The sequence below is a fragment of the Lipophrys pholis genome (genome assembly GCF_963383615.2).
Source record: "Lipophrys pholis genome assembly, chromosome: 7".
Lineage (NCBI taxonomy): Eukaryota > Metazoa > Chordata > Actinopteri > Blenniiformes > Blenniidae > Lipophrys > Lipophrys pholis.
Window position 1 is genome coordinate 25138210 of NC_137638.1, and position 24210 is coordinate 25162419.

The 24210-nt window shown below is 41.5% G+C and overlaps 2 protein-coding genes across 3 annotated transcripts in view; one reads left to right on the forward strand and one right to left on the reverse strand.

The window, feature by feature from the left end:
* Positions 1-41: 41 nt before the first annotated feature.
* Positions 42-19292, forward strand: glt1d1 (glycosyltransferase 1 domain containing 1). Its single transcript, XM_080467842.1, has 12 exons — positions 42-309; positions 514-665; positions 772-877; positions 2782-2833; positions 5425-5461; positions 5886-5942; positions 13008-13106; positions 13765-13814; positions 15932-15975; positions 16398-16518; positions 17034-17132; positions 18780-19292. The coding sequence occupies exons 1-12, from the start codon at positions 242-244 to the stop codon at positions 18930-18932; spliced, it is 1038 nt and encodes a 345-aa protein (XP_080323968.1). The 5' UTR covers positions 42-241; the 3' UTR covers positions 18933-19292.
* A 261-nt stretch (positions 19293-19553) lies between these two features.
* The window catches only part of LOC308112365 (transmembrane protein 132D), a 34582-nt gene continuing 29925 nt past the window's right edge, over positions 19554-24210 (reverse strand). The window contains exons 6-9 of one of the 2 annotated variants that reach the window (XM_080467843.1): positions 22384-22589; positions 21860-22127; positions 21508-21699; positions 19554-21416 (exon numbers count right to left, since the gene is read on the reverse strand). In XM_080467843.1, coding sequence (XP_080323969.1) covers positions 20103-21416; positions 21508-21699; positions 21860-22127; positions 22384-22589 — 1980 coding nt within the window. In that variant the 3' untranslated portion in view covers positions 19554-20102. The remainder of the gene's footprint in view (positions 21417-21507; positions 21700-21859; positions 22128-22383; positions 22590-24210) is intronic. The other variant, XM_080467844.1, reaches the window with a different exon arrangement.

Genomic DNA, 24210 nt, shown 5'->3' on the forward strand with positions numbered 1-24210 from the left:
TCCGCTGTCCGCATGTGTTTCCGGGGGCACGTAAAGGAGACGGACATGTAAACATTGGAAGCGTGCGTGGAAGCTCGAGCCGCTGGCGGCGGCTAGCTGCAAGCTGCATGGCATGAGTTGAGGAAATGTGAGAGGTGTTAAGTCACAGAGCTCCTCCTCGCTATGACACTCAACTTGGTGTTCCGTCGTATTTCAGTCTCAGCTGTTACATTTCTCGACACACCAGCTTTTTTGTGGAAATATGAAATTACTCTTTCTTGCCTGCCTCAGCCCCAAAACTGGAAATCACACCACAGCTGAGAGAATAAGGTAACAGGCGTCCACGGAGTGTCGTTTGACGTTATACGTGATGCAAATGATATTGAAACAGAGCCTTCCTACATTAAGTTACCTCACTTGTTGTAATAAATCAGCTGTAAAGGCTGTTAAAACTGGCTGTCTTACTGAACCATATTGTCAATCTATTTTCACAAACCTGCATACAAACTCAAACGTGTCTTTTTTTTTTTTTAGGTCCCACATTGAAGCAGCAGGACACATTTGTGAGCTCAGAGATGTAAAGGAATTTCAATCTGCTGCTGATGTGGCAGATCTAATATCTCAAGATCCCTCGTTTGGTGGTGCTCTGGCCATTCACCTCTTCAAAGCAGGCAGACTCCTCCTTGGTAAACAGTGCTTGTTGCCATAGTATGTATTTATCTGTGTAATAAACCACCGCCTGTCTCTCATATGACACTACCTATTCTGTTTTATATCCGCTCTTCACCACAGATGTCAAAATGCCCTTTGGCGTCATCTTTGGAGGAACAGACATCAATGAAGATGTGAAAGTTGAGCAGAAGCGTGTGGTAATGGAGCAGGTGTTACTCAAAGCCAGGTGATGTTGTCACAAACTATTTTAAAACGATGGCAGATAGTAATTTTCCAAGACAGCAAACAGTACATGGGGGGTGGGGGTGTAAAACTAGACACACTTTGCATAAAAATAAATGTAATTAAGAAAATGTATCAGCTCATCTGCTTATTTCTATACAGGAGTTAATTTGACATACCATATCACTTTAAAACTTTAATAAAACTGTTTATACCGCACACTGTCACAGTAACATTGCATAATAGAAAAATGTACAAATAGCCAAGACTCATGAAATCCCTCTCTGTTGCAGTGTCACTTCAAGGAAACAATATCTGTTGTCAGTTGTGTTTGTGCGTGACAAAGTAACACACCTGCCATAAAGACGGCCTCTCTTTGGTATTGGTGTCGTGAGTGTGACACACATGGCCCCCACAGCACAATGCAGTTTGTAGACTGGTTAGCGCTCTTGCCTAAGGGGAGAATAGTTTGGTTTGGAGAGCTTTTGTGTGGCATTTGCACATTCTTGTGCATGCTTGAGTTTTTTTCCCTCTGTTCAACGTGAATATGTGACTCTCTGCATGTACCCGACTTTCACCAATAGTCACCTGGGATGGGCACTAATATTTCATAACCCTGAATTGGACAAAGCTTTGTAGAAGAAAGATGGATGGTTGATAGACTTGCTTTCAGTTGTATGTTATAAATATGTCATAAATAAATACATATATTGCAACTGAATGGAAATATTCCTACATCCGATCGATCCAGGGCTTGAATGCCTCCCCAACATTTGTCTGTCTGTCCTATCTTTTTCTCTCCCTATCCCCAACCAGAATAGCAGAAAGTCTCCACCTCTGAATCTGGTTCTGCAGGTTTCTCCCTGTTAAAAGGGGGTTGAGCTTTTCCACTGTCTCCTCTTGTTTGCTCATATGGAATTGTTGGGTTTTTCTCTGTAAAAGTGCCTTGAGATGACTGTGTTGTAATTGCTGCTATAGAAATACAATTGAATTTAATTGAAATTAATAATAAATATGTATTTATACTTTAAAAACTCTTTGATATTGTTGTTGAATGCAAACAGGGAGCAGACGCGACATACCAAACATACTCTAATTCAAAAACGGTGATCATTCTTGGACAGACAAAACTTCTTCAAAATAACTTTATTACCTGATCTTTTGGAAAAGCATGTGACTAATATTGACTAGGTTAACAGTTATCTGCAGGGCCGTAAAAGTCTGGATATTTTCATGATATGCCCATGCCTGGAGTTCTGGCCTGAAAGAATGAAGCTGAACACACGCAGGGTAACTCCAGCAGTTTTCTTTCCTTCCTTGCTTTTTTTTTAACATTGGCAACTAATAAATATCCAGTCCTCTGACCGGATGTCAAACAGTTCTGTCTCCTAAGCATTTATGATAAAGATCAATAATGAGATATCTACACAGTATGTCGAAGGAGATAATTGCCTTCATGAAAGATTCAGCTCTTGTGACTTCAAACGTCTCCGTCCATATACTGTACGGTACCTCCCACTGTTAGGACCTTCTAATACACTAACCTTGATCATGAAATTCAATCGGCACCCAATGCCTACTGGCCCATTTAATAATGCACACTCAAACGCAAATGAACGTCTCCCTACTGTTTTTTGCTCTATATTTCCTTCATTGTATTCTTGGAGCATTCATCCTGAGTTTGTTTGCCTTCAAGCTACACTTGCTTTTCTGCTCTCACTCTGAGCCTGGAGACTTTTCTGTGTTACTGTTGTTGCTGCTTTTTTTTTTTTTTTAAATTTCCATTGTTGTCGAAAATGATTGTCATTGCTTGTAAAAAGATTACATTTATTACTTCTTGTGGGGAAAAAAAAAAAGAAAGTGCCTTTTATAGGAGAAATAATCAAATGTATTTTGCTCCCAAATTAGGTTTGCTGTCGCATTTACTGACAAACTGAAAGAAGAGGCTGGTTTATTTTTGGTATGATTACACTCTTTTGATATTTTTGATACACTACCAGCTGTAGTTTGTTCTCTATCTAAATAGTGCGTGTTTTCAGTCAGCCTCTCTAGGGAGACGTCGATAGTGAAGCTCAGGGTTGTAAACATGAAAAGTGCCACAAATAGGTAAGTGCAAAAAAAAAACAACCCAAAGTGAGGAAAAGAGAATACATTTTCTTTTTCTATTGCTTCTACCCAACTGGTCCATCATGTTCAAGTACCCGTGGGTAAATCTATGTTGCAGTCAGAGAGCAAGCATTCGGCCTGCAAAGCACTCATACCGCCTTGACAAAATTCACTCGACTTACTCACAAAATAGAATAACGTGCTCAAACCACAATAATTGCACACCGCCTTAAACCATAACAACACTGTAATAATTGAATCTTCTAATTAATGACTAGACATATGTGCCAGATGTGCTACCTCTGGTTCACCTGAACAATTGACGCTGCACCAAAGCTGTTTGTAGTTGGAAGAAACTGAAATTCTCTGTGCAGGTAGGATCCACTTTGTTAACCTAGACAGTTTCAATGTGAAGTTGTGGATCCCCAATTGTTTCCTCGACCTTGACGCCAAAGAGAAAGACAGAACTGCAACTCAATCAGCAATGACAGAACATTGAATGACAATAAAAGTGTGAAAGTTGAGGTTATGAAGGTTGTGATACTGAAATCCAGAGGATGTTAATATAACCTGCTGTTTTAAAACAATAGCTGGTAGTTACACATTGAAAATATGGCTTTTAAAAAAAAAAATCAAACAGACAAAACCAAATGTTTTTCAGGGAAGTTTCTTCAACAGTTTGTTCAACAATATAGTATGTAATGAAGACTATCTCTCTGCCCCATCTGCTTCTTTATATCCTTGTGTGTTAATGAGACAAACCGAATCATTTTAAACAATGAAACAGACTGTGCTGCACATCGTCTCATAGTAACAACTTATAGTAGACATATCTACATATATCTGTAACTCATGACATCTCTCTGCTTTGGAGCACTGTTTTAAGGGAACAGAATCGTGTGCATCCCTATTTACTGACATTTTTGTATTTTTTTATTTAACATTTATTTACCAGAAAACCCTTGTTTAGATTAAAAATGTCTTTTTTTAAGAATATTTGGCCAAGACAGGCAGCAGTACATTAAGGTTCCAGACAAAACAGGCACATAAAACATGCAAATTTGCTATAAAGAAAAAGGTTTCCCGCAAATGAAAAGTAAGTCCATCATTCAAAACATCTGCAGACAGATGTGTCTGTCTCCAAGTCACAGAGCAACGTTTTGAAAGAGTCCAGTGAAACCAGGTTTTTGAGTTTCAGGTTTTTTTCTAGTTCGTTCCAGGCAGATGGAGCCGCAAACCTGAACGCCTTTTTTCACAGTTCTGTCCTGACTTTAGGAATAGACAATAAAAGAAGATCCCGTGAGCAAAGATTATGAGACATTGTTGACAATGTCTGTTTTTAGTAATAGTATCTTAATTCTTTACACCAGATATGTGTTATGTATATATCTTTCCACTCTTGGTCGTGGTGGCTTTGTCAGCGCTAAAAGATAACAGTTTTCTCAAAGAAAACAAATTCTGTTACTTTTTAAAAAGATTTTAACACATGACATCACAGTTTATGTCTCACTTTAGATTTGAATTTGGATCGTTAATAGTCTGATAGTACTTTTTATGATCGCTCAAATTCGTGTCACCGATGCTTACAGATTGTGCCATTGAATGTAGTGGTATTTTCTTTTTTTTTTCTTTTTTAAGAGGATTTGAATGTCACTCTTTCCTTTCCAAATTTTTCTGATATAGGAATCTATGTATGCTCTCATTTGCTGATCAATCATCATGAATATCTCAATCTGCTTCACTCCACCTCCACCTTAAATTAGAAACAGTTCCGTGTAGGACACAGTTTACCATCAGAAGGATTATTTTTTGACCTATTTGCTTAATCAGCTCATTTCCTTTTCCACAGACCTGCTGAGAAAAATTAAACTTTTAGTTTGCCTTTTATGGCACATCAGCAGACAGCAGGAGCCTGACAGCATCAATAAATACAGCAGAAGGGCTTTTACTATACAAACACAATATCCTGCCCTGTCCCATAATAGTCGGGCATTAAAACAATATTACCGTGTTTTATTCTCAGATTAGATTCTTGCCGTAGGCTGCAAATTGAGGCAAGTGGCATGCTTTATCTCTGCCATTTAGTGGTGACAACAGCCAGACAGGACAGGCACCGAGAGGCATCGCCACGCATTTTATTGTGACAGAAAACACACATAGGGGATGGATCTGATGTGATAACATCCAGTCAATTCCTTTTCCTTCTCCTCTGATTTATTTTTGCTGCATTGCCATTATCTTTGAAACCTTTTTTTCCTGGCTCTCTTTTAAAATGGGCATTTTGTCAAAATTGTCTTTGAGCACAAAAAAAAGCATATGTGTTCATTTCATGATCATCAAAAGTCATTTGGAAAAGCTAATAGTACAATTAATTAATGATTGTTTGGATCTGTTATTGTATTCTGGTACCTGTAATAATCACAGACTTCTCTCTCGTTTCTGAAGGCGTCCCAGAACTGCAAAATCTGTGTCCAGCCCCAAGGTGAGCTCTGCAGGATGAATATCCTGCGCTGTCCTGCGCTGTGCATCCCCGACTCGCCATTGAAGTGTTACATTAATCAGCTTTGACATTTTTTTCCTCCATTATCATACCGTCTGCGGTACAGAGTTGTGTTTGCTCTTGCCATTGGCCACCGTTCCATGTAGGACAGGCCAAATCACTCTTCCATGTTGCTTCCCACCAGTAGCCTTGTTTGGCAAATCGTGTCCCTTCATAGATTAGACGAGAGCCCGTGGGCCAGCTGCATGGCTGAGCCCCGACCAGGGGAGGCTTATTTTTGTAGGCTCATCACCAGATAGCGATCACACTGGAGCATGCACAGAAATAATATTTTGGGATGAATAATCATTTGTGAGCGCTGGTGTGCAATGTAAATGTGCTGTTTAATTGTGTTTTTGTTTGGAAGGTATCCAGACAGAAGTGACTGAGAAACTCTGCTGGTCTGAATTCTTGAGGAGTTCAGGTACGAGAAGTCGTCTTTGTGTGTTGTGCTGAGAATATGGCTTAATGTGCTCCACAGGCCTTAAAGTCAATTCTTCACAGGTTTATCGATTGATGTTTTTAAATTTGGCTATATTATTGATTAATTACTTCAGTGTATGGACCCCATGACAACATTCTGTAAAAAGTGATACTATAATCACCGTCAGCTTGATTGTCCATACTTAACTTAATTTACAAGCTTATTTGTTTCATTAGTCACAGCTTTTTAGTCTGACACTGAGTTGATCTGAAGCTGCACAGTTGTGTAATAGGTTAGCAGTCTGAAAAAACCCCAAAAACATGCATTTGAGGTAAATTTTGAAATTGCCTGTTGGTACTGAATGTGAATGTGATTATCTGTCTCTCTGTGTTTGTCCTGGGATCAACTGGCAACCTGCCCAGGGTGTATGAATCCTGCTTTTGCCCATAGTCAGCTAGGATCGGCCCTCCATGTCCTCCGATCCTAAAATAGATTAAGTGGTATGATAGATTGATGTATGAATGGATGAGTTGGTCCGTTCATCGCATCAAACACGTGACAGTAATGTAAACAGTAATGAAATATTAGGATTACGTCTTAAACCTTTGCCGAGGCAGTTGTGTGTGCACTTCCAAAACATTGTCCAGGTAACTCCACAATGGATTTTTTACTCCCTGGAAAAGCAGGTTTGCTGGTGTCATTCATGGCCATTATACATATTCTTGTAGCCATTTGCAGCACTACACACAAGGCTTGTACTTCTGTCACATAGCAGAAAGCGACCTCCCCACCTCCTCTCGGATAGTGTAGCGCAGTGCAGCGAAGCCACTACTGCAAGCAGAATGGGGAAACATTCAGACATTCAACCTGAAAATTACCATTGGGAGAGCATAAAATTCTGTGCTACGGTATAAGGATCACAGTTGTTGATTCTACAGTTTCTGCAATAATAAAATTTCACTTAATCAACATTTTTCTTTTTCTTTTTCATTCTTTAATGACCCCCATGTCGATACTACTGTAAATATACACTGGTAGTCTGAGCGTCTCTACAAACAAACTGGACTTTAAATGGGACTTTGTAAGATGATGTCCATCCTGAGTGCATTAGTGCTCATAGAAAGCACCGAAGACTGCAGAGAGGTACATTTGATTAATAGCTCTCCAGCCCATAGCCATTCATCACCATGTTTCACAACTGGTGCAAGTAATACCCATTCTCCACAGTCACATCTCTCATTTGAAATTGGAATCAGCATTGTTGTGAGTTAGCTTGGACATGATTAAAGCACCGACTTGTTTTTTTTTTGTTTTTTTTAAGAACTGTGAGCTTTGTTCCTGTTGTTGAATACATGTCGGAATAGACCTGATTTCTCATCCGTCCATCTCCTATATGGAGCCGATTCTAGTTGACAGTGAAGGGAGTCAGAATGCAGCCAGGACAGGTCGCCATTATGTCACAGAGCAAACACAGAGGGGCAGACAACCACTCGCATACACCCAAATTCATACCGACGGAGGATCTATGAGCACCAGTTAACCTGAAACACATGTTTTCTGCAAGGAGAAAATCCACACACAGGGAGAACATGCAAACTCAAACCAGGGACCTTCTCACCGAGTTGAAAGCTCTAACCACTACACCACCTTGCAGCTCGCTTATTGATCAGTGTTGTTCATTGTGAATGTTTTCGCTTGAACTTTTACACCCAGCAATGTGATTGTGATCTTTCATTTAAATAAACTGAATCTGCCTTTGTGAGGATAACTTTGGTCACACTCTCCTAAAACATTTAGGCTCTGTTTTGTTTTTGTTTTTGTTTTCCTCGCTGGGTGGTTTTGTCCTTCTGCTGTCTCAGAGATCAGATGTTCCCTGTCCTTTTTGTGAACCTGTTTTGCCATCTTCAATAATCAATGTCAGTGACTTTGCTCATGTTTTACTTATCTTCAAACAAAGCAGCGCAGTCTGACTGAAGTCGCTCCTGTCGCATCCCGTATTCCCTCCCACCCGCTCTCATCCTCCCATTGTCTCCATACACATTCCCAGCACAGCAGAGGGCACTATCCCATGTGTGTACTCTCTCCTCCCAGATCTCGCTGCATATTGATTTATTCTTTCTTCCCACCATCTGGTGTGATATAAATTAATCATTCACAAAACCTTGACTATATTGTATATAGGCTAAGTTGGTAAAGGTACGGGAAATAAATGTATGCCTCATGGCCCAGTGCTGCAGTGGCACTCTGTGAAAAGCCCCCCACCGGCGAACATAAAAGAGGCGAAGCAATGCTCCAACCTGATTGAAGATATACGACTGTACCGTACACATCTCAGTTTTATCCTTTAGATGTCATGTACCCTCCAAAGGCCCAAACTTCAGTGTGTGTCTGTGTGTTTTTGTCCCCGCTGTGTGCTTTGTGAGGTGGGGGTCGAGGGAACAGATAAATTGTCGCACACCGAGTAACCAATACTTTGATATAGTCATGGATGGTGTTAAACAAACATGAGCTTGTCATTAATTTGTCCAGTGACTTTGTGCACTGCCAGATCAATCAGATTTATAAATAATTAGACAAGAAGTTTTCAGTGAGCATTCTGAACATGAAGGGAAAAGGAACATTTCAAAGAGTTTGTGTGTTCCACCATTGGGGAAAAAAGATTATTAAAAAAAATTGTTTCATTAGTTTTAAGACTACAGTTGTGGACAATATTGTATTATGTATTCCTGGCATAGTTTCCTTTCATAAGAAATAATCAAAAGCAACATTTATTAGGACATTCATACAGTTTTCCTTAAATGCGTGTCCCATTTCAAGTGTTGGTTCAAATAGAAATACAATTATTCATACAGTAACATATTCGGTGCTCGTGATTTATTAGTTGTTTTTGTCTATTTAAAGAAGACTATTTCTTTAAATAGCCTTATTGTTTTCAGCATAATACATAATTCAATAAATCAGCAATCCACAGTGAAAATGTTTTGTAGAACTGGAAGCAGGTGCTGAACAAATGCTGCTATTCCTGTTTGTGTGGGTCACTGCTTATCGTCTTGATTAGAAGGTCAGAGTCCATGCAATCATGACGTGCATTTTATTTCAGTGGTAGCTACATACATTCGTGTGCGGCCTCAAGCAAGTAATATATACCGGAAGTAATGCATAATGCCTTCGTTTTGATTCGCCAAAACGGACAGTAGCTCTTACCTTTGATGTCTCACATGTATGCAGGTGTAATAGGGAAGAGTGTGTCCTCTTCCTGTCCCCAGGTTAGTGATTCACTACCCCATATTACCCCCGCGCTTGTGCAGAAGTGTCCCTGGGCAAGACGCCGAACCCCCCATGTAAAATGTGCCGTGAAGGTACAGTCCATTTGCCATTTAATGATTAGACAAAAAACGCCTCGTAAGGTCTCACCTTTTCGCCTCAGGTGGGCCACAAACTCCTCACATCTTGCTATCAAGTATGGATAGTCACACCGCTCTCAAAGAGACACCCGTTCCTCATGATCCTCATCACCTGTGTGGTTGTGTTATTAAATGCAACTTTCTTGTTAGATGGTGTTGTCACCCTCCGTCGACACCCCGCCGACTCTGTTCTCTGAGTCACCCTGTGTCTCTTCACAGATTAATAGGAATTGTTCACTTAGATACATGCTCCCACATCCACGCACAAACGCATGTAGTACACACACGCTGATTAAAGCATTAGGGGGTTGTTGAAAGTGCCCTTCTGAAATCAAAGGCAGCTGAACAAAAAAAAAAAAATGTTTTGTATAGAACTCACTGAACTGCAGGGAAAGTGCAAATTTGCCGCTGGCACAACAGATCATTTGTATATTTGTTTTTCTTCCCCAAGGAAAGGTGAATTGCTCCTTCTCTGAATTTCTTACTCATTTTGAAAGGTTTGTCCTTTGTTATGATTTCTGCCATCCCACGTCACGTTACTGCCCTGTTTTTGTGTGTGTGTGTTTATTTGTTTGTTTTATTCCATTTAGAAGCATTGTTTTTTGTCTTTGTACTGCAAATCGATGCAAAAAAACATTGATACATCCCACAGATGCCAGAGCTTTTTTGACAATCGGCTCTGAGGATCAGGGTCAATGCCCAGACTCCACGCTGTCATTTTAAGATGCTCTTTAATAGTATTAAAAGAGATGCTTCAGCCTTCTGATCTGGACTTATCTGGCAGCAGGGGATTTCTCTCGAATGTCACTGTGCTCACTGCACGTGCGGATGTCTGTCTGCCCTATTATTTAAGAGAAATGTTTGTTTCCCCTTTTTTTATCTTTTTTTTTTTTGTTTGACATTGACAAACTGAATTTTTAATACTTAATCTAAATTACTTGCACCATCGCCAGTGCAGCTATCTCAACATTGATGGATTTTCTTTTTGGGTCATTGTCAAGCATAGAAGGTCAGGGATTAAAAATTAATCTTCTGACACTTATGGCAACCCTCTAATCTTAAAATATCCTTTAACATCTTTGAGTTTTGGCATAATGTAATTTTCTTCTTTTGATTCATTTGGCTTTGCTTTACAGATTTGCCTTTCTACAAACTTTGCTTGAAGTTCATAATAAAACCAGAAGTGGCTTCTCAAAAGCAATAAGGTACTGTAGGGATTTCCTACCTCATAACAATCATCAGTGATATTGGGTTTTGGCAGTTTGGCTGTCGATAATAATTACTAATTATCAAAGATAGTCCTTAATTATTCTACTAAAAATGAAATGTGATCTGTATTAGATACCTCAGGGGCACCAACTATTAAATAGGAAATGATAGCCAATTCACTTACGGTATATGACACTCCTAATATATACTAAACAATTAATTTGGCATTTGAATTAATAGTTAAATTAATTACAAATACTCCAATGAATACATTTTGGAGTTCTTGACACAGAGGAGGTCGACATTTCATTCACCTTTGTGCACATTAATAAGACAGTGTGGGTGTGTGAGTGTGTGTGTGACGCAGAAAGAGAGAGAGACGGAGAGAGAGAGAGAGAGAGGTGGAGGTGGAGGGAGTGTGTGAGACGTGTGATGGAACTACATGAAAAAGGCGGATCACAATAAACTACATTCCAAATGGTGGTTATCAGGGAGGCACGAAGGCTGACCGCGCTCTCGACCGTGTGTTTGGAAGAAGAAAGGTCCGTAGTAGTGAGGCTCTGGCGTCTGCTCCTGAGCGTCTCTCTGTTAAAGGCCAAGTTATAAAATGAGTTTATCCGAATGCAATTTGCCTTGGAACACGTCTGGAGTCATCAGATGGTGTTCAATTACGTGTGATGTGATATGTGTAGGGTTGTTAGTAAAGCCAAGATGAGCATGCAGGACCCTGTGGCACAGCTAACATTGGTTTTACAGGTTGCTGACTACTGCTATTATCACCAACAGAGTTAAATCACAAGTAATAGAATCAACACGTCTTAATAAAAGTTAAACAGGTCTGTGCATAGCATCCTGCTAACCCGGGTTGGCTGCGTTGTGCACGAGGAGAGGATTGTGGTTCAGGACAGTCCGTGCTGTGTCCTGGTTTGTTTGGAGGAAAAAGCGCGAGGTGGTTTCCCGGATTCAATTCCTGGAGGAGAACCGGAGGGAACGCTTCCCTGCACGATGAGAGAGATCAGACGCTGGGTGCTGGCCTCAGGTTCCAGGGAAGTTCTGACCCTCGTGGTCGGGTCAGAAGTGGAGTTGAGGCCTTCGGATTCTGGCCTCTGGTGTTAGCGGTTAGCAGGATTAGGCTAACAGGATGAGCTGCTTGCATGCAGCACCTTCCTCCTCAGTGTCCGCTGAGCAAGAGGAGTGAATGCTTCCACGGCTTTTTGATAAGCATGGGGCATTCAAAGTTGTCAAATCCTGGGGGCCCTGACCAATCAGTGACTGGCTGAGAGGCCATGGGGGGAGTCAGCCTACCCTGGGTGGGGGGGGGGGGGGGGTTGATGCATGGGGGCTACAGTGTTTTTCTGTGGTCTGGTGAGGTCCCCAACAGAACTTAATGGCTTAAAAATTTATGTCAGGGCTAAATCTTCTTTTCATGTGAGATTACCTTAATTTTTTTTTTTTTGAACAGATATTTAAGTTCCCAAAGGATCAAAGCTACTGAATGATAATCTCTGATTTCTTTTGTGTCGTGCAGGTTTGCACTTAACTGGGAAAATATATCAATTTTGGTGCAGATGCTCACATTCCTCTCACGATTTTTGATTCTTGGAAGTTTTTGAGCCTTTAATCTAAAAACCTAGATCCCTTATTTTGGTCAATACGTTTTGTGAACAAATTCCTGGAAAACAAAATATATTCCCTTTAGTTTTGGCTGTATTTTACATCTTGTATTAAGTTGAAGCACATGAGCTAAAAATTCTGTGATACATATTCTGCACTGCAGCTCAGTGCCGTTTCGTCCGTTGTGTTCAGAATGCTGACTGTTGCTCATCTAACAGTTGTGAAGGCAAGTCTGATCATCTCCACAGATCTGATCAGCTCCAGGTACTTCAGAGAAAACAAAAGATAATGCATTGTAACTACTCGATTAAATTTCAAGGTCCTTGTCCTTATAGGACCTCTGACAGTTTGATGTGTGTTGCCTTCATGAAGGATCAATGCGAGCATCCGCTGCATTTATTCAACCAGCTCCAGTATAGGAGTCATCTCACACAATAGCACACATGTCCGTTTCTGGACTCTTCAGATTGCATGAGAGGATTGAATAATCAGGGGGGAAGAAGTGGTTATTCACCTGTTTCATTGAGTTAACGTGATGCTGGGTGAGTTGCTTTTAATCCAGCGCCGTTCAATGTGCCTATTGTCACCCAAGCACACTTCCTCTGTGGTTATGATGCTGCGTTACACAGTGATTAGGCTGCAACCTTCCAATGTTTTCAGCAGACTATTTCCCTGCTGATCAGAGAATTGTGCGAGGACATTAGTCACTGCTGTCTTATTTTCCTCATGACCTTGGGTGATGTATTGCTTCCATTATCTGCTGATGTACTCGGGATGTTCATTATGCGGTGTTTTGATATTGTGGCCCTGTCGCTCTGTGTGTCTGGCTTCTCTCCAGGTGTAAGCAGCGAGGATGTGGATGAGCTGCACGTCTTCCTATTGGTCTGTGGCCTTCGGAGAGTCAAAGACCCCCTCTATTTGGTGGAGGCTTTTTCAGGTATATTGTGTAATTTATTATGTTTACCATTTATTTTACACATGTACCTGCAGTTGAAAAACTTACAAAATACAACAAGGGCCTTTTTTTCAGCCCATGTAACTGGGTATTCAGGTAAACTCTCAATTCACGAAGGCTCCCTGAATTTATTCCTGCCTGTGGTAGAGGCAATGTCTTCATTAATTAAAAATGATGGTAGATCTCTACGGCTAGGTTGCACCTAATTTAAAATTTATGTGAAACTGCTGTGAGATTGTTCAAGCAGTGCTTTCGGTTGTGTCCTGCCTTTGTAGCGTATCTTTTTTTGGATGATGATCTTATAAATTTGTGATAGAACCTTCTCTGATAGGCGAGTGGTGACATTGTTAAATCTTCTTGTTTTATGTGACCTTTATAGCATGCAGTTATGGTAATGAGACCGCACTAGAAGGCATCAAATTATGTACTTATGTTTAGATGTATGGGTTTTCACATACATTTTCTTGGAATTAATTAATTCTGTCTTCTTAGTTAAAAATCACACCATATGGTCCTCTAAACAAGCATAGCTCTACTATATGCCAAACAGCTTTACTGATATAAAAAAAAATCTGCCGTTGTTCTCACCGCGCTCCGTGTGTTTTGGTTGTCACTGCCAGTTTTATGTTGTGTTTTTCAGAGTGGCACTGTGAGAATCTGCTCAATGTGCTGGTCATCATTGGGCCAAGAGTAAGTATGCGCTAACTGTACACAAATCAGTTTTATTATTTTCCTCTCCCCACCCGTCATGTGTCTCCCTCTGCACCATGACTCTCGATGTGCACAGTGGAAATTACCTTGAAATCTCCCCTGGGAACTAAGGCAGCCTCTAATTGGATGTAGCAGAGACACGGGCTTTAGCTGTTTAGCTGGAATTAACGGGCGAAAAGTCTACTGCAAGCTGAGGAAGGGTCGGCACCACAGGTGGTGCTGTTTGTTTTTGTGTCTCGCCTTCTACATACTTCATATACTAAAGCCAAGCCTCCTCCAGATAAACACTTGCCTTTCACTAAGGACCTGTATAGAGCCAGCTCTTTTCAATCCACGTAAACAGGTCTATATATCGTTGGATATATGGCAAAGCATATAGTAGCTTGTCACACAAACGTTTGACCTGTGCATCGTCCTGCAAGACATTGATTGCACATACACAGGCCGTGTGGATTCATGTAAAAGTCAGTTAAAAATAATAATAAAAAATGAGGGAGGGAAGCTATTGAGCTCTTCTAGCCATGATTTATGAGATTCATAAATCAGCCAGTCAGCCAGGCAATCAAATCAGTTTTTAAACATTCAATGCGGGTTTTTTTTTTTTCTTTCTTACTTGCTGTGATTGCACTTATATCTTTTAATTTGGTCTTTTTAGTCCATCAAATAGAAGTCACATTCTGGCCACCAGCAGCAATGCAGCAGTCACTTCAGACTTCTGTCGCCCCCCCCCCCCCCCCCCCCCCCCCATGTAATTTCCAATCTCTCCCTCATTGATTTCTCTGCATGCACGTCTTCATCTCCTCTTCCACCTGACTTGCTTTGATTCGACATCAGTGTACAGTACTTTAGCGTCTGTTCTTTCTTTCAAACAGCGGTGTCAGGCAAAAGGTACGCTCAGCTTTAGTTTTGCTCAAAAACAACTCAATTAGACATGGCCAGGGGCTTATACACTGTCTCACTTCCACTTCGGTTGTGCTTTGTTGTTGTTTGATGAAATGGTTCGGTGGAATCGAAGACATGTGATTCATCTCGACACCCCTGAATCACAGCGGAGGCAGGGTTATTTGTCTGAAAAGTGAAAAGCTACTGTAATTATTATTATTGGGTTGTTTTTTTTTGTTTGTATGACTGCCAAATTGTTCTGTGTTGATTATAGGGTTTTACTTTTGGTTAAAAGATAAACAGTATAAAATACGTTAAATGGAGTGAAATTAAAAATGCAGTCAGGAGATAGAGTGAGAAGTGCCTCGCTCAGACCACCACAGCAGACTATAAATCCACAGCTACTTCAGTCAAGTAATAAGCGCTCTGGCTGCACAACATCTGTCATTACGAAGAAGATTCAGGTCAGTTTGTCGGCGATAACACATCTCACTGCCCTGCCACTGGGATTTAACGAACACAATGACGTCCATGTTTTATTTTATTTTTTATTATTGAGCCAAATGAATGTCATGTGATAATTTGTGCTTTCAGCTTCCTTAAAAACACCACCAGTGTAATCAGGCAGTAAAGTGCTGGCAGATTTACTTGGACAAACATATTTATCTTATCTCCTTTTCCGATTGGTCAAATTGGGGTTGAATCTCTCCATGACATTGTGTCGTGTGAGCTTTAATCTTTGTCAGTATCGCTTTTAATAATCTATTGCTTGATAGATGTGAAATGTTTTTCTGAATTTATGATTACATCAAGGTGTTTCCTGGATCGTTTCAGACGGCACACATTTCGAAACAACTCTTGATACAACAATGTCAGGAGCTATGAAATGAAGGACACTAAAATAGCAGCTTGCTTGGTCGCATCTTTGACCCAAATTTCTATGCTTTGACTTTTCTGCATGCTTACTGATGTAGGCAAATCCCACATTGCAATTAATCAGATTGGCCACCCACCCCACCCTGACCCCAATCTCTGAAAACACAGGATTTTATGAGAATGAGTCTCATGATAACAATTATTAATTGCGTCATTGTTTATTTTATTTTTTTTCCCCCTTTCGATTAAGTCATTTCTGGCATCTTTGATGAGAACAGAGCCTTTGACAGCCAGTAAAAGGGCTTCTCTTCTCTTGATTGTTTTTTGTTTTTTTCCAGATTGATCCTGTGTTTACTGGTGAAGTGGAAGCTGTTGTCAGTAGGTAAAGCTTCTGTTTTGTACTCGAACTGCCATTATTATGTTCCTTTTGAAGATTGTTTAAGCTTATGTGTCTCTGAGGAAGAACACAAATACATCTAAGCCAGTGTAACTCACTTTTATCTTAACCTACTCTGAACAGAAACGAAAATCTGTGCTGCATTCCTTCTTTCCCTTTCTGTCCTCCCACTCTCAAGTCTTGGTCGATCTTTCAGTTTTTTTTTGCCGACGGCGCTCACCATAACAAAGATCTTTGCGGCAGGGAGCTGCCCTGTCTGGTTAAGATTTTACCTGGACACTCCATGCGTGTTACACATTGTGCAACCATGTTTCCTACCCTTAGCTTGTCACTGCTGTTGAGCATCATTCACGCCTCCGTGAGCTCTGAGTCACGCAGAACTGTGCTTTTGCCAATGCTTTTTGCAGAACAGCAGGGGTCTTCTTGGCCCAGGAGAGGAGCCAACAGGAGCTTCATGCTGTCATGAGAAGGTGCTCTGCTGTGGTCAACAGCTCAGTCTCAGAGGGCATGTCAGCAGCAATCTTGGAGGTAAATATCTTTGGGGTTCATGGGTAATTGGACAACAGCATGTTCATACTTCAGCGAGAATAACAGGTTGGTCATGGGGATTGGTTTTTATCAAGGTATTTAAACAGATCTTGTCATCAAAACCTTTTTAGAGCAACCCTAACTATGGAAATGTGTCATCTCAGATTGTTGCTTCGCTGCAGTGTTATCGGGCCACTTCAGGGACAATTACCCAAATTAATTGCTGGACTAAAATCTTCCCCTTACTGAGAAAGCAAAACCTCCAAATCCACTTAATCTCCCTTAAACACTGTCAATTAAGACAATCCACAGCAGGCTTAAAGTCTTATAAGTATGTAAGCATGTCTCACTCAACAACCTGCTGAAGGTATTAGTCGACACAGATTGTCAATTCTGTAAGTGCACTGAGGAGCACAATAGCCTGGCAGTTTGATTTTCAAGGTTTTTGGGTGCTTTCTTCCTAATAATGATGAACTGAGCAGGGAACTTGCATTTATTGCTCTCTGCTCCAACAGGCCATGGATCTCGGGGTACCTGTGTTGGCCAGGGATATTCCAGGAAATGCAGCTGTGGTAGAGCACGAGGTCACTGGCCTGCTGTTCTCTTCTCCGCAGGTATGGAGAGAGATACTGACCAGGTCACCACACAGGTTAATTCCTGTTAAGCCCTTCAGTCCGTACACATAGTCTGTGTGGTGATGGGAGTGCAAAGCAACTCTCTCCTCAACTGACCACCAGTACGATTTCTAGGTGATACCAGAACACTGACTCAGGGAAAATTGTCTCTCTCATGTTATACTACATTTCTTCTTTTTTTTTTACAATTTCAATCAAATGATCATGGAATCCAAGAATGTAACATATAAAAATAAAAAAGGCAATCTTTCGTTCTATTTTATTATACGTTATCTCAGGTGCTTGGTTTAAATTCAAAAGGAATAACCTTTAGAGACAGAACAAAGTTACCACATTACCGTGCACTGATGCAACAGTGCAGCAAACTACAGAGTGCAGAATGGGGAGTCCCCACGAGAGCCATCCAGTCTGATATTTAATGAGGTTTGATGCAATGGGAGAGGAGCACAGGCTAATGCCAGTTGACAGAGGGCTTAAGTGTGAGGCTGTCAAGACACCATGCTGTAGCGTGATGTTGCTGTGATCGCGGAGATAAGTCCTCTCTGCACGTGTGCTCAGATGAGCCGTGAGTAGGAAGCTCACACAGATGGTTGTATCAACTTGGGCCGGATAAACTCCGACCTCAGCCAGGACTAATGGGCAGCAAGTGCAAGTCTTTCAGCCGTCCTTGCAATGGATCGCACTATTATTATTATTATTTAAATGCTGTCATACTGATTGACAGATTGTTTCAAGTCTGTTAACTTGTCAAAGGAATTATATCATGTTGTTTGGCCATCAAGAAATTGGGCAAGTGAGATAAACACTCAGAATAGAAAAATTGCCTGTTTTGTCTGGTTCTATAATTTGCACCGAAAGTGAAGTGATTATAAGTACTCTGCTCATAAGTTGAGTTTTAATCCTGTTCCTGAGGATTTATAGTTCTCATATGGCTTTTCAGAAGGGCCGTTTCCCACCAAGAGCCTCTCCAGACATAATCACGTCACTTGAAGTGAAGTAAAGTGAAGTGGCCTGCTGACTGGCGGTGGCTAAAACTTTGTGTGCCCGTTGGCTCTCTGCAGTCCGTGTTGGCTGCCATATTGCAAGAACACTTCAAGGCACTTTGACTTCATTTTATTGGAGGCTTTTCTCAACCTGCTGGGCCAGCAGATGAGCAACTAGGATTCCCGATGCTGCATGACTGCATCGCACCTCGGTCAATGCTCAGCTGTGGCACACTTACTTCTTGTTTAGTTGTCAAAATTTCACCCTCGTCTTTTCCTCCCGACGTCCCCGTGACAGCTGGTTTGGCATTTTCTTTTTTAACCGTAGAATCACCTTTGTTTTGGGGTTTTTTTTCCCCCATGATTCAAAAGCAAATGAGAGGTGGCAGCTCTTAGGACAGACTGAAAAGGTGTATTGGACATCCAGTATTTGGATCAGGAGCCAGAAATATCTCCTCCATTTGGCAATGCACTGACACTTTTAAAATATTTACTAAACGATGCAAAGGCTTCTATCTCAGTTCTGTTCTTGTGCCTTAGATTATCTTTTATGCTGAAAAACATATCTCTAGGCACCTTCACTGGCAAGCTTTTAAGTGGCATTTGGCAGCAAATGAGACTCATTTTGCCCTCTCCTTGCCAGGAATTTGTGCATCAATCTCAGAGGCTGTTGTCAGATCATGTGCTGAGAGAGAGAGTCGTGAGGAATGGAAAACTCTACGTGGAGAAGCATCACAGCCTCAAACAGGAGCGGGAAACCTACCAGCGACTGGTGGGCACGCTACACCGAGCATAAGGTCGCAGCAGCCAGCGCCACACTTTACACTTTCTCAGGAAGCACAACAGCAGAGAAGAAGACATTACAGTGGTGTGTTCGCTTTTCATTTTTACAGGTGCCTTTGTTTGTATAAAGTCGAGTGCTTTTTGGGGACTATGCTGCAGATCGAAATTCTTGTCTTGTTTACATATATTATGCACATTAATTCAATTATGTACTGTTATTTATAGTTTATTGTAAATATAACAAAATAAAGGGATCTCTGTCTATTCATTATATTCAACAAACGGCTCAATGTTTTGACTGCTAATCTGAAGAAACATCTACAGTTATTTCAATGCCGTTTACTTTGTTCACACTAAAACTGTTGTTTGTCATACAAAAATAATTTTTGTTTACTTTGATGTGCACTGCAGGATCTCTGCACTCTTTATGCCGTCACATGAATGTTTAATAAGTGCCTCGAATTGGGTTGCAGTTTATAAAGGACCCTGCAAAAAATGAAATTGTTTAAAATGCAGTAGGACACATTAGCTCATTGCATGTTGCAAAAGCAACTCGCAAACTGCAAAATAACCATATTTTTCACCCAGTTGGTATTTTCAGCAATTATAAAGACAAACTGAAAAACAACATTTTAGATCACATATTTTAATGAAAAAGGGAATTTTTTTTTAATATACAATTAAAGAAATCTTGTATATTGGATGATTTTATAAAACAAACAAAAAACAAATGTTCATAGTATTAGTATTATTTTTAATCAAACTCAGATTTCTGGTGAAATCTTGAATTGTGTGACTGAGATGTGTTATACATGTTTTTTTTTTTGTTTTTGTTTTGTTTTTGTTGTTTTTTTTTTCAAAATTTGGGATTTTTTTTCTGTGTGTAATCAAAGGGTTCTACTAGCATGTGAGTGCACAAATTTAGATATCCACATGCAGCATTTAACATTGTGTAAATAAGAGTCGTCATTTCAGCCATCTAAAATATCTTCATACTGATCCTCTTTTCAATATTAACAATAATATACAGCACATGTACATGTAAAAGGCCTTAATAGGTCATGAAATGCAGAGGAGAGAAATTCCAAAACCACATATTCTTTACAGTTGTCAAAGTCGACAAAGGCATTGAGGTGATCAAAGCCACACCTGCTGTACATGTAAGGTCTGATCATAGTTTCTATTATAAGTGGTCCCCGGGCTCTGTGATGGGCACTTGAGGTTGTTCCCCACAACTGTCCTTCTTTCCAACCCAGTGGATGCCGTGGCCGTTCTCTCTGGGTGGGACACGTGGTGAATGTTGGCGTTCCAGTGAGGAGAAGGTAGTGAACTGCACTCTCTTTCTCTTGCTTGTGGGTGAATGGAGAGACTCGGTGTGCAAAGGTTTGTTCCTGAGGGAACCCACACAGCTTAGGGGGGAGTCTGTGACAGGGGTCAGGCAACTGGTCCTTCTGGAAAGAGAGGCAGTCTTATCAGGCCCAATGTCTATCACAGTGGTTGCCGTCTGGGAGTCTTGCTGGACCGGGCTGCCTGGCACGCTCATCACCAGCTCGGCATCCGTGCCAAGCCACACCCAGTCATGCCTGTGCCCCGTGGGCTCCTGTCCATGAGAGGGAGGCTTCTTGTGCCTGAATTTGATAACATAAGAGATGCAGTTCACCAGAAACACCAGAATGGCGAGGCAAAAGACGCCCAACAGAGCGTACATGCCAATCTCCAAGTCTGTGAGAGGCCTGTTGACCAATATGTCTTCACCACCAACATCTACCTCCTCTGTGCCCTGCCCAGGTATCTCCACCTTCGAAGGAAAGTTATTGTAATTTACAAGGTTTCCAGGAGCTTTCACGGTGCTAGTAAAACTAACACTGCTCATGTCCTCCACGATCATATTGTCTGATCCGTATCCTTTGCTGCTGTCACTGGGGCTGTTCATCAGACTGACATTCACTCCTCTGGTCGGACTTCCAGGTTTTCCTGAATTACCGGTCTTACCCACTCCTCCGAGGCTGCCGCTGGTTATCGATGTCCTTTCCGTGGATTTGATGGTGGTTGTGATTTTCTGCATGGCACTCTCCTCTCTGTCTGAGTTAGAGTTTCGTTGTGGCTTCCTCTGCCTCCGATCACCATCCACCTCTTCGCCGTCATTCCCGTAGTCGCTGCCATTGTCTTTGTTGCTGACGGTGCTGCTGTCCAAGCTGCCGGTGTTGCCATCTGGGCGCCGAACATTCACCTGGAATTTGACCTTGAGACTGCCATTGCCTACCGCCACTGTACTCTTGCGCTTGGATTTCTGGCAGGCCTCACATATGGACATCTCTACTCTGACCAGGACACCTTCACCTTCTCCCTCTGCCACCACAACTGGAGGTGTGCCCTGAACTGACACTACCCCCTGGTCTAGAGACGTCACGGCCACACGGTGGTAGGCTGGATCATAGATGTCAAGAGGGGTTTGGTTGCCATCACTGAACTGTATCCAGGCACTGACCAAAGCTTCCTGAAGGGAGCAGAAAATGTAGAAATTGTTATTTTTCTCTGAAAATACTGTTAGTCTTGAAGAAATTATAAAAGAATATATATATAAATACCTGTTTGGGGCTCTGTAGCACCTCTTGTGTGGTTGTGGTCGCCAAGATGGCTCTGTTGCTTCCAGGGCTGAGCTGTAAGGTCATTGAGAGGCCAGTGACCAGCTGGACGCCCAACTCTGTGATGGTCACTTTGTCATCCACAACTTGGATGGTTGTTTTACCCAATATAGCATCAGAAAGCGGAGAAAACACCTGCCACACAAAAACAAAAAAATCATTTTTTGGAGTGTGTAGGACTATATATCCTCAAGTATGGCACGTGACAAGATAAAAAAAAATGTAATTCCAACTTTTAATTGCAACCATTAGTCTTTTAGGTGAGGTCCATCCAAGCAGTGGTTAATTTTAGTACCTGAATGGTAGTAGTCCCAAGGTCTCTGCCCGATAGCACTCGGCCTCCCTGTAACCTTGCCACGCGAGGGTCCTCCACCTTCATGAAGTAACGAACCAATCTTGTAACATCCACCTGCCAGTCAGAACCCAGGAAGTAGGCTTTGGGATCCCGAGGGTCTCCCTGCTCGGCCACAAAACTGGTGAGAACGCGGACCAATGCGTGCTGAAATTGCAGCATGCAGCCCTTCCCCTTCCGGTCGTCTTCGTCGCTGTTCCAGCCAGATCTGCTACAAGTAGAGAAACAGCCATGCTGGTCACACCTGTCACACAGTAAATGTTTACACCTGCTCAACTCCAATCACTCAGCACCCTCTCTTTGCTTGATTGGATCACATCGAGCTACTGCAATACATTATGTAATGGAATCAAACATCTAAATCCATGGACAGATATGATTTGGATTTGTCGGGTGCTTTTTGAATTCACAGCTACAAAACAGATAAAGGGAGTTTTTATGGATGACAAACAGCCTAAGTCTTTCACCTTTTTGAGGTCAGGATAGGAACCCTCCAGCTTTTAATCTGGCTCAGCTCTGTGTCCGACGCTTCAATCTGGAGGGGGAGCTGAGGCATCCACACGTTCAGTTCAAGCTGAGCACTCAGGTAGCTGTAGGTGAAGTTCACCATCATCTTCACTTTGCCCTTCGTCTCCTTGCCGCTGACAAAAACATAGTCGCACCTGTCTGACACCTGGATAACAGGAGATAATACAAAAAGTACGCAATCCATCACAAGATGTATATCTTATTTTAATTCCCCAGATAATATCAAAGTGTTTGTATAAGTGCGCCCGTGTAAACAATCTATATCAAACCCAGAGTGACATTCTTGTCATTGAAGGAGATTTTTGTCCTATAACCAACAACAAAAAAATAATCACATATTCTCATAAAAGTCATTATTATAACAAATGGGCCATTCTTACAATAACAAATGGCCTCGCAGGAGTTTGCCATTGCATGTGTTACCACGGTAATGTCAGCTGGCTGTAATAAACCACAGCGATGATCACCGGTCCGAAGCGGGAGGAGAAGACAGCGTCGCAATTTTATGTTAATCAAAATATCATGCAGCGCTGTGCTGAACGTCAGTCCTTCACAGCCAAGTGCATTCATTACTGCATAATTTCAAAGGTGACCTTTGTAAGTTTGGGCAACTGCTCAAAGATTGGGTGAACATTTTGAGACATGTGTCGGGAGGTTTTCCCCGGTCCTCCTAACAGCCTCTCAGCTGCTTTAAACAAATTGGATAATTAACACAACATTGAAATTCAGTCACTAGCTGGTGGAGCTGCACAAGGGAATGGACAGGAAAAAACAGTGACTTTGACAGATCGCCTAAGGAAGAATACGAATAGCAAATAGAGTCCCTCTCTCATTTGCGTGAATCTAACGGTAAGCTTGGGGATGTGCTGTCACAGGAATACGCTATTTCTGTGCCCATCTTGTGTCATCATTGCATCTGAGTGTCACTCAACCATAACCACCGCTCTGAAATGACCACATCACTATGTGTCATCCTCGCTGCCAAGTGAGGTACAAACGCCACTTCTCTCCAAATAATCCCATGCTCTACTTTACATGCAAACAGAAAATTAACTGCAGAAAATGTTGTGCTGAATCCTTTGAATAGTTGTGAGGAAAAATGTCTCAAGCAAGTTTGGAACAGTGGACATGGGAGGATTTATTTTAAGTAAAGTTGTGTCTAGCTCTCAGTGTGGAGGCAGTCAACCAGTCATCCTTGATCTGAGGCAATTTGCTCTTTTCTTCTTCTTTTTTAATGAAGCACCTTCCAAGAGCTCCGCTGAACTTAATATGAGCCATGTTCACATAATATTCTGAAGCATCAGCTAAATCGGGAAGCCATTTCATGTGCCATCCACCCACTCATCCCGGTCACAGTCCTATTCTGTGGCAAAGAATATCTAGCACGCCGTGTTTTTGGTGTCAAAAAAGATATTTATTTAAAACAGGATTTGACTTTCATCACTGGGTACAGTATTAACAGACAGCCATAAATTAAAAAGGCTGAAATCCACACTTGACAGGACTGTGGCTGTAGTTTTTCTGTATGAATGATACAAGCCGAGTAGGAAATCATTAATTATGCAGAGTGAATACATGTGTTGTAAATGGGTAAATTCCGGCTGAGTTGTTTTGCTGAACAGGAAATGTCCCGTTTCATCAAATACGCACACGTTTAAGTCTGACATGTTTCTGTTTCAAGCATCAACCCTTCAACCCAGAGGTGACAAAGAGAGTGCCTTCAGATATCTCAAGTTTCCGGATTATTTGTGCACATTTCCGAAACC